The 10,155-nt window shown below is 33.1% G+C and overlaps 1 protein-coding gene and 1 long non-coding RNA gene across 4 annotated transcripts; one reads left to right on the top strand and one right to left on the bottom strand.

Moving 5' to 3' along the window:
* The first annotated feature begins 4,112 nt into the window (after positions 1-4,112).
* LOC140823344 (uncharacterized) lies at positions 4,113-5,338 on the top strand. The gene is made up of 2 exons (XR_012116195.1): positions 4,113-4,270; positions 5,162-5,338. It is a non-coding gene; the product is annotated as an uncharacterized lncRNA (long non-coding RNA).
* Positions 5,339-5,481: 143 nt separating this feature from the next.
* LOC140823335 (uncharacterized) lies at positions 5,482-8,611 on the bottom strand. 3 transcript variants are annotated; one of them, XR_012116192.1, is made up of 5 exons: positions 8,187-8,611; positions 7,932-8,006; positions 7,655-7,806; positions 7,154-7,236; positions 5,482-6,864 (listed from the first exon to the last, which is right to left on the bottom strand). XR_012116192.1 is itself a non-coding variant. In XM_073184619.1 (4 exons), exons 1-4 carry the CDS (start codon positions 8,436-8,438, stop codon positions 7,230-7,232), a joined length of 486 nt encoding a protein of 161 aa, XP_073040720.1. In that variant the 5' UTR covers positions 8,439-8,611; the 3' UTR covers positions 5,482-7,229. The 3 variants fall into 3 exon arrangements, 1 of the variants encoding a protein (XP_073040720.1); XM_073184619.1 differs by having other exon boundaries at positions 5,482-7,236; XR_012116194.1 differs by having other exon boundaries at positions 5,482-7,236; positions 7,655-7,885; positions 7,946-8,611.
* Positions 8,612-10,155: the final 1,544 nt, after the last annotated feature.

Here is a 10,155-nt window from a genome sequence, read left to right as displayed (position 1 = left end):
AAACACGAGCTAATTATGCGACTAATTACAACAGACTCTCAATTAAAAAGTCTAAAAACGTAAATGCATCTTCCAATTTTTTTTAGAAAATTTAATTCTCGTGTTTAAAACAAAATCAAGCACTTTTACACTGGTTGTAGGGGTTATTAATTTAAAAAAAACACAAAGTTTTAAATACAACTTTTTTTAGAAATTAGGTTTTTCCGTTTTTTATAATTTTTACACTGGGTACCGATACAATTTGCTCTGCATGCATGCATGCAGATGCCTAGTTGGAACTTTACAGTTTACTTAAACCTTATACGGGCTAAGTTACTTCGTCAAATTCGTAATTAGTTGGCTCGCTTCTGCTTGAACTACTTACTTTTCGCACATTTGTAAAACTTATCCCCTGATTTTCCTTCTCAGTTCAAATTAGCCTCTCTGTTTGTCAAAATCACTGATTTATTTTCCTTCTGGTTTCTCTAAACTACGACTGTCTTAATCAGTACATGATATTTAAATTGCAACATTCATGGTCACCGAGTCGAAGAAGAAGGAACCCGCCAAAGAGACTTTAATCAATCCACCTTTTGCCGCCGCCGCCCACCGGAAGGCAACCGAATGACTTCGTCAACACTCTCGTCAGATGCCATCTCAACCTTAAATTTGATCGTACCACGCTCCACAGTCTCCGGTCACTGCCACCACTAACCACTTCCTTCCCCGGCGCCGCCGCGGGTTCCCTCCTCAGCCTCTGCTTGATCTCGCTCAGATCCATCTCGGGCTTGAACTTCACGGGACCGAACATGAACATTCTTCTCCTCGATTTCGCCGACATGGAAGTCAGTGCGGTGATGTTCACAGTCTGCACGCGATAACTCGGGGTAGTAGAGAAATGAGACGACCCCGAGTAACGTCGTAATGAGATATCATCTCCGTTTTCTTTCCGAGCAGTTATGGATGATCTACGGAAAGAGTTAGATCTCAGGTTGGCGAAGTAGTCTCTCTTCCGATACTCGTTCAGCTCTTCTTCTTCTTCTTCTTCTTCACCCCGGTGGATCATTTTTCCGCAGAAAACGACACCATGGCTGGAGTAAATGGGCAGCGTTTGGGATGTGAAAAACTCGAAAAACTGATCGGTACTTGGGGGTGAGGTGTTTCTCGGGCTATGTTGAAGGGATCCCGAATAGGAATCTCCCATCTGAAGATTGCTGAAGGAGAGCCTACTCACTTCTTCTTCAACATGCAAGTCTCCCATTGTTATCAGATTTCAAGACGCAGCGTGAAAATTTTGAGAGATATATGGAAGGCTTTTTTAGGTATGGACTATGGTGGAAGTGGAAGGGTCGTATACCTATATATATATACAACCCCTGCATACGTCAAAGGGTTGAAGAAGTTTCTTACTACATATCTTTTAAAAAAAACATGTTAAGCTTCAAAAAAATTAAAAAAAAAAAAGAAAAAGAAATTGGTAACCAAATGCACTCCTACTATGAAAATGTTAGTCAAGGATAGAAATAACGAGACTTACTAGAAGAAGAGGAAAAAGCACAAAATAAATAATATATTATATAGGTCAATAAAGTTGAAAAATTAATTGTGGTAGGCTGCAGGTAGCTTGGAAAGGAAAAAGACTAGGAGAAAAGATGGTTTCGAGAGGATCGTTACATATAATTACGAATGAGACTATATTATTAACGTGTCAAACCAAAGTTTAGGGTCGTTGATTTATCATGCATTGAAAAGATACACGGTCCTACAGTTTCTATATATTTTCAACAGATTCTAGAATTACATTACGAATAACAATGTTGACGGCTTTGATACGTGTCTAATCAATGGTTAATTGTACCAGTATCTCTTTTAAAATTTCAAAAAATAAAAACTAACTGTATAAAATTAATTGCATTTAAAACCCTCACCCTTTAATATATGATACATTTCTCTCTCTCAGATTTTGATCATATGTGTTGTCAAATTACAAGGTTAAAACATATATTTTATTTTTAGAAATTTTAATCATTTTTCATCAAGTTCTGATATGACATTATATACGTCAGCATCATATTAATATCAGAATGATACTAAGTAAGAAAAAGGTCTAAAATTTTAAATTTAAAAAAACAAAAGAGATGATTAAGATCAAGTTTGACAACAAAGAAGAACAAAACCACAAAGAAACAAAAACGACAAAATCAAAAGTGCAATTTTCCCTTATGCCTATTAATATTTTTTTACACTTTCTACAAAGGCTTGGTGCAATCAGCCCGAGTGTTTAATGTAGGAAAATAATTTAGACAATAATCGTTGCATCGAGATGGCGTTCATGGTTTAATTCGGTCGTGATGATATCATTTACGTCCACACCGCTCCTCATGGAGTAGATCCCGCATCAAACCAAGTCTTTTTGACAAGGGAACGGGATGCAAAATGACTTGAAATATTGTATACAAGCAAGAGTATAATTTAATTATCATTGTTGAATCGATATTGTCTCGCTTATGGCGCTAGCGAGCTCTTCGACGGTAAATCACCTCACAACATATGATGGTTGTATTTCAAAGTAGAACCATTTCGAAACTCGAAATCTATGAACCATAAAGGTTAAATATAACTTTTGCGAAATGACATATGGCCCGAAATCAAGTGCATATTCTCAAGATTTTGAATAAAAGGTTTTATGATTTTTTTTTTAGAAATTTTGATTTATGATTCTCTTCTTGACATTTGGGTACTCGGAAGCTCGCACTAGTAGAATTTTTTGTTTTTATTTCGTCATTGGTTAATTCGACGATTACCAACGAAGTAAAACATTTTTTTTATTTCAAAATTTAAAAAACACGAGCTTTACCTCTGATTTTCTGTAATATTTTATTTTGATATAATAGTTTTAATAGAATAAAAAATTACAAATAATAAAAAATTTATATTTGTTGAAGTAAAAAAAATAAACCATCAACTTGTCCCAAAAGAGAAGCCAACCCTATTCCCCAAAACTCAATCGGCCGTAACCCCTTTCTTCCCCAAACCCGTCACCCTTCTTTCCTCGCCATAATCGGATCGTGCAGTCACCGGATCGGAGCAGCAACCACCGTAGAAGGTAGCTGAAACGTAACGCCCAGTCAAGTTGATAAAAAAAATACTTTCTCCTGTCTGTCTTCCAAGAGACGCCTCCAAATCTATCATCAGATGTTTATTTATTGCACAAATACAGACAAATCGTTGATGAAATTTAGGTTGATCCTTAAAGACTTTGGATGTTTTACTTTTAATAAAGCCCTTTGTTCCGATTAATCGTCTACCCTCGAATTATTGGAGTTTACGTTTATTTGGTCTTTTCTGTTTTAAGTTTTCGGAATTTGCGAGGTAAAAGATTTACTTCAAGCATAGTACTATTAGTTTCCCAAGTAATGACAGCATCAGACATGAAGAATTTTGTGTCAACCTCTCATCGGGAAGTTATATCATGTTCATCTCATGAATGTTACATGTAATTTGTTAAAGTTTCGGACGCTTAATGTGAATTGGTTGCGTTAATGAGAAAAAATTTATTTCAATGTTTGCAGGTTCGATATAAGTTATGGATCCTCGAACTCGGAAACCTTACTCGTATTTCATCTTCACCTTAGTGTTGCTTTCACAAACATGCTTGTCATGGTGTTGGTTCTTTTTGTCTAGGGAAAACATCGATAATAGCAATAAATTTTCTGGGAACAAGGTGATAGATAGAAATGGCAATTCTGAATTTTCCAGAGAATCATTCAACGACCCGAATGGCTTGGCATTGGTCGAGAATGCTAGGAACAAAATGCTCGCCCCAAATTCTTGCTACGAAAACTCGGTAACGAAGAAATGTCTGAAAAATCTTGATGTGGATTCTCACAAGATTTTTCTTGAATACTTTCTTGAAACCAACTCGATCTGCCATCAGTTACAGTTGAGTATTATGTTTTCTTGAATTTTGTTGTGTTTATGTGATGGGATGTTCTTAATTTGCCTCCAAATTTTGTAGGGCATGTTTAATATGCCCAATTGGCAAAGATGGTCGTGACTTATCACAACATATTGCTACCAGTTGGAAGCAGTGTGTAGAGACAGCATACGACACTGTGTAAAAGTTTAGTTATTTATTGGTTTTTACTACATACTAGTCAATGCAATATTTTCATTTTTGCAGGTACCATTGGATCTTGACTATCATCAATGAAGGTAAAAATATGATATATATGTTGGACTCTACGGTTAACAGAAACCGAGAAGATGCATGGAAAACTATAGTGACCAAGTAAGTAGTAGATTATGTTGATTTTGAATGCATTTACTTATAAATATGAAAAAATTACTTTTTAAAATATAGTCGGGTCAAAATGTTCAATGCCTCGAAGAGTATTTCTCAAAGGCCATGTTTTAAACAATTGACGGTATGAATTGTGCTTATGTATAATACATGAATGGATTGCTCTTATTATTTGGATTGTGATTGTTGCATTAACTTTTCCATTGCATTACATGTAGGATAATCTAAAACAAAGTGGTTCTGTTGAATGTAGATATTGTGCGATGAGATACATGAAAAAGATAGTTGAATATAAAAATACACAGTTGGAGAAGATGATAAGTTTCTTCTTTATAATATTCTTTGGTTTATTATTGAGATAAACTGTTGTCATTGGGATGTGTACACATTAAATCTATATAATTATTAATTATGAATTTTTTGCTATTATAATTAATAGTTGGGATAATTTGTTTCTGTTGGGATATATATGCATATGGTAATATGCATTTTATGATAATCGATATGTTGTTTTGCCCTATATTTTGTCGTTTATGATATGCTTAGTTTTTTTGTTCATATGCATATGATTTGTTCTTTATTTGTGACAGTGGTGTTTATTATATATGTCAGTTTTATTGTTTTTTGTTGATATCAGTTTTTTGTCATAAACTTTGCAAAGATTTGCCTTTAGAAACTAGAATTAATATATAAATTTCAGTGTCTTGATTTCAGATTCTAGAATTACTGTGTAGATTGAAGTGTGGAATCTCCTAAAAATTAAATTGAAATATATCCTGAAACTGGGCTCCAAATAATGCATTCTCATTTGTGGATATTGTCATTTTTTGGATGAATGATCTTATTAATGTAATGCATCTTGTATTTTTTATATTTCAGTTTGCAGGATCAATCGAGAACTAATATTACAAACAATCTCAATATGATGAAGTCGGAAGTGAATGGAGCGAAATCGTCTACTCTTATGTAGGTGCTTAAATGGATCATGTGCGTCATTGTGCATTTTAGGATATACATTTGGATATACACTTTTGGTTTTACGGATATACTTGTGGATACATTTTTGGGTCGTGCGTACTTACTTTATTAAAAATGATGAAAATCCACGAATTCACAAGTATATATCCACAACCCACAAGTATAACCCTAAAATGTATCCACAAGTACGTATAACCCAAAAATAAATCTACAAGTATATCCACAAAACCAAAAGTGTATATCCACAAGTATATCCTAAAATGCACAATGACGCTATCCATTTAAGCACCTACATAAGAGTAGACGAATTCGCTCCATTCACTTTCGACTTCATAATATTGAGATTGGTTGTAACTTGTAATATTGGTTCTGGATTGATCCTGCAAACTGAAATGAAAAAAGTACAAGATGTGTTAGATTAATAAGATCATTCATCCAAAAAAATTACAATATCTACAAATGAGAATGCATTATTCGGAGCCAGTTTCAGGATATATTTCAGCTTAATTTTTAAGAGATTCCACATTTCAATCTATACAGTAATTCTAGATTCTGAAATCAAGACATTGAAATCGATATATTAATTGTAGTTTCTAAAGGTAAATCTTTGTAAAGATTATAACAAAAAACTGATATCAACGACGAAACAACAAAACTGAGCATATATCATACACACTACTGTCACAAATAAAGAACAAATTATATGCATATAAACAACAAAACTAAACATATCATAAACAACAAAATAAAGGGCAAAACAACATATCATAAAATCCATATTACCATATAACGGAAACAAGTTATCCCAACTATTAATTCTAATAGCACAAATTCAAGAATTAATAATTATATAATTTCATGTACATATATCCAAATGGCAGCAGTTTATCTCAATAATAAACCAGAGCATCTCATAAAGAAGAAACTTACCATCTTCTCTAACTGTGGATTTTTAGATTTAACTATCTCTTTCGTGTACCTCATCATACAATATCCATATTCAACAGAACCACTTTGTTTTAGATTACACTATATATAATGAAATTGAAAAGTTAATGTAACAATCACAATCCAAATAATAAGAACTATTTATTCATGTCTTCGTACATAGGCACAATTCATACCGTCAATTGTTTAAAACATGACATTTGAGAAATACCCTTCGAGACATTGTATATTTTGACCCCACTACATTTTAAAAAGTAAAAAATTATATTTTTTTCATATTTATAAGTGAATGCATTCAAAATCAACACAATCTACTACTTACTTTCTCACTATAGTTTTCCATGCATCGTCTCGGTTTCTGTTAGCAGTAGAGTCTAATAAATATATCATATTTTTATCTTCATTGATGATAGTCAAGATCCAATGGTACCTGCAAAAATGAAAATATAGCATTGACTGGTATGTAGTAGAAATCAATAAATAACTAAACTTTTACCCAGTGTTGTATGGGATAAGGCGGATGTTGTCTCTACACACCGCTTCCAACATGGTCGCACCTGATACTCAGATGTGCCCTTAGGAAACCTTTTCTTTTTCACCCTTGTCTCCTCTTCATACTTGTCAGCTTCAGCCATTTCTGCTTCTGTCGGCCATGTCTGAATGAAGAAATATCAACAAGTACTCAGTAGAGATGATATAAATATGAAGGAAAGAGATATGTATCAGGAGAAGATTTAATGAATATTGGAATCATGCTTTTCCAGTGCACAATAGGTTATCTCAGATAACTGCTGACATAGCGAACAACACACAAGATGCATAGGTAAGAAATCAACTTATAATGTTATTGAGGACAGCATTTCATGAAATAGAAGCCAAGGTTCCTGATGTACATATTGAAGCAAAAGATATACAAGAACAAATTCAACTATCCAAGATATCAACCTGTTCTCCTGCAAGTAGATCTGGGGTGTTTTCAATTACTAAAGGTTCTTGCTTCATAGGATCAGGGTAAGACACCTCACAACCTGCAATATGCGAGAAATATAACAAAATCAATACAACTGAATACAAGTGGCAAGAGCTCAATGTCAAATGAAGTATGGTGGTAAAACACTCTCCAACTGTGGAAAGACCCAAGTTCTAATCATGGACTCTGAAGCAACTACCGTGCGACTAAAGATCCCATACCAGTAGCATGTTACCCTAAAATTGTTTGCTAAGTTACAAGGCAGCCAGTTCACATTGAAAATACATAGAGTAGGTCTATGAGTATAATAGCCAGGAATTGATGCTCGTCGACTTTCACATTAACATCGTCGATTTTCAAACAACTTTACCAAGGAAATTATTTGTTATCCCAATATATCATCACAATCACATATTTACTAGGTAAGCGAATAGGCAAGGATTAAATATCAGCAAACAACAAGCTCCTAAACTTACATTGGAACTAAGATGATATCCATCATTGACAGCTTGTAATCAGAAGATGCAAAAGCAGGGAAATTTGCTACATTTCTCTCTCGAGACAACAGAGCTAGGATATCTTCTTCAAGTGAGTTCAAGTTCACTGAGGTCGAAATGCCAAATAGCACCTAAGATACATACGTGACGTCACAACGTAATTTTTTTTTTTAAAAAAAAAACTCAAACAAGCAGAAACTTTATCAACATCTTTATGTTAGTTGCTTAAAAAGGAGCCAGGGAAATAAGTGCATACAACAACAGGAGGACTCGTTTGTCCTGAAAATGCCCTCTTCTCTTTCAATACTGCGGCCCTCTTCTGTTCCCTTATCTGCAGTCATGTTTGTTAAAGAGAATTCAATTCAATCGATCAATTCAGTAAATTTCAACAAGTGATGCTGCTCGGCTCAATTTACCAGTAATTCGTGATATAAACCCAGAGCACTTACACCAATAGACATAGAAAATCAAGCAAGTTGCTCACAGTTATCTACAAAAAATTTAACGATACCATCTTGTTGCGCTGAAGTCGAGCAGCTTTCGCTCCTTTGACAACATTAAGTTCAGGTTTTGATTTATTGATTTTATCTGACAGAAACAAAAAAAAGTAGAAAGTGAGGTTATTTGTACTTAGAAGAGATAGATAAAACAATTTGCAATCAAGAACTTCAGCTTTTGAAGAAACTTTGTGAACATTGCGAGAAGACTTGGAAGCAAATCGGGTTTTATGGTGTTTGTTCAATTGAACCATAGAGCCTCCCATGTCGATCAACCGTTGTCTAGAACTCCAGCTACCTTCTACGATGGTTGATGCTCCGATCTTGGTGACTGCACAATCCAATTCTGGTGAGGAAAGAAGGGTGACGGGTGACGGGCGACGGGATTGAGTTTGGAAAATAGTGTTGGCTTATGGGAAAAATTAAAAGTCTGGTTTATTTTTTTACTTCACTAAATAAAGTAAAATATTACAAAAAAATTAGAAGTGAAGCTCATGTTTTTTAAATGTTGAAGTAAAAAATAATGTTTTACTTCGTCGGTGTAATTACCGAAGTTGATTAGTATAAACTATTTCATAATTAATAATCATCGAAGTAACCAATGACAAAATAAAAACTATAAATTCTACTAATGAAAGGTTTTATGTTTTGTTTAGAAATTTTGATTTAAGATTCTCTTCTTGATATTTCGGTATTCGGAAGCTCGATTATTATTTGTATCTAATCCAAATTTCTGCAACTTATGCGTCTTGTTATTACGAATCCGACTTGGTTCTTCATATGTGGCTGGAGTTTTTGGCTCAGACTGGGATTCCCATTTCTGATCAAGATGGACTCAAAAAAAAATATAAGGTTTTAAATGCCATTAACAGGCAATCCCATCTGATTTGGGATGGTTTTTTTTTTTGGGTCGCACAATTTACTTGCTGTTATTTACGCTTTCTCTTTCATTAGCTTCTTCTTATCATTTTTTCCCATTATTATCCATTAATGGGTCGTATATAAAAGACGAAATCATCTGCTATATTTGATATTCAAATCTAATTACATTTTTCTCAAACCAGCTCATTTGCACAAATTATTAAAAATTAAACGCATTAAAGACTATGGATGAACAAAATACGATTAATTATTGATAAAATATTTAACTCATCTATTTTTATTAAAAATATTAATATATTATTTTAATCTGTTATCATGCTTACAATACAATTTACCGTCGATGTCTTTTTAAAAATAGATAAATCGAATGTTTTATCAATGATTAATTGTATTCTGTTCATCCATGATCTTTAGTGAATTTAATTTTTAATAATTTGTGCAAACATGCTTGTTTGAGAAAAATTGTAGCATGATTTGAAGCACTAAATATAGCAGATGATTTCGTCCCGTGTATATGATAAATATTAAATTATATAAATGATCGACGAAGAATCCAGTACTATTCTTAATTAAGGAGACCGTCTCACACGAGACATACTCTATATACATATAAATAAATATAATTAGTGTTGCGAAAAATTTTGGATTCTAATTGGGTTATGGGAATTACGATTAAATAAATTATATGGGAAAATTTTATTTTGACAATTACTCATATGAAATATATTGTGTTTCAAAGTATAAAATTGCAACTTTGTAGGAAAAAATATTTATCATTCTCAATTTTTTTTTAAAAAAATTGATGTGTAGATTGAACATCAGAATCAAGACAAAAAAAAAAAAAAACTAATCAGAGAGATTGTGAATACCTCGAGAAAAAACACACTTCAGTTGTTCGAAAATTCTGAAAAATTAAATAAAATATTCATCCTAGAAATATTTATTCGTCAAATCAAAATTATAATTCGATTTAGTCGAACTAACAATAATATGTTTTTGGATTTAATCTAGAATATGGAAAATTTTAATGTATAATAATATCATGTGACACTAGTCTATTCCGTTGATGGATATGTAAAGGTCAATGTTGAGAGGCGAGGA

Source organism: Primulina eburnea, chromosome 1 (genome assembly GCF_022965805.1).
Source record: "Primulina eburnea isolate SZY01 chromosome 1, ASM2296580v1, whole genome shotgun sequence".
Taxonomy (NCBI): Eukaryota; Viridiplantae; Streptophyta; class Magnoliopsida; order Lamiales; family Gesneriaceae; genus Primulina; species Primulina eburnea.
The sequence above is the reverse complement of the archived record's forward strand: the minus strand, read 5'-3'. Positions and strand labels throughout refer to the sequence as shown.

Bases quoted from the DNA above. Each gene is read 5' to 3' on its own strand.
- LOC140823335 (XM_073184619.1), bottom strand. From the start codon at position 8,438: ATGGGAGGCTCTATGGTTCAATTGAACAAACACCATAAAACCCGATTT. The intron at 8,007-8,186 runs GTATCGTTAAAT...ACATGACTGCAG, and splicing joins GACTTCAGCGCAACAAGATG to ATAAGGGAACAGAAGAGGGC. The intron at 7,807-7,931 runs GTATGCACTTAT...TATGTATCTTAG, and splicing joins AAACGAGTCCTCCTGTTGTT to GTGCTATTTGGCATTTCGAC.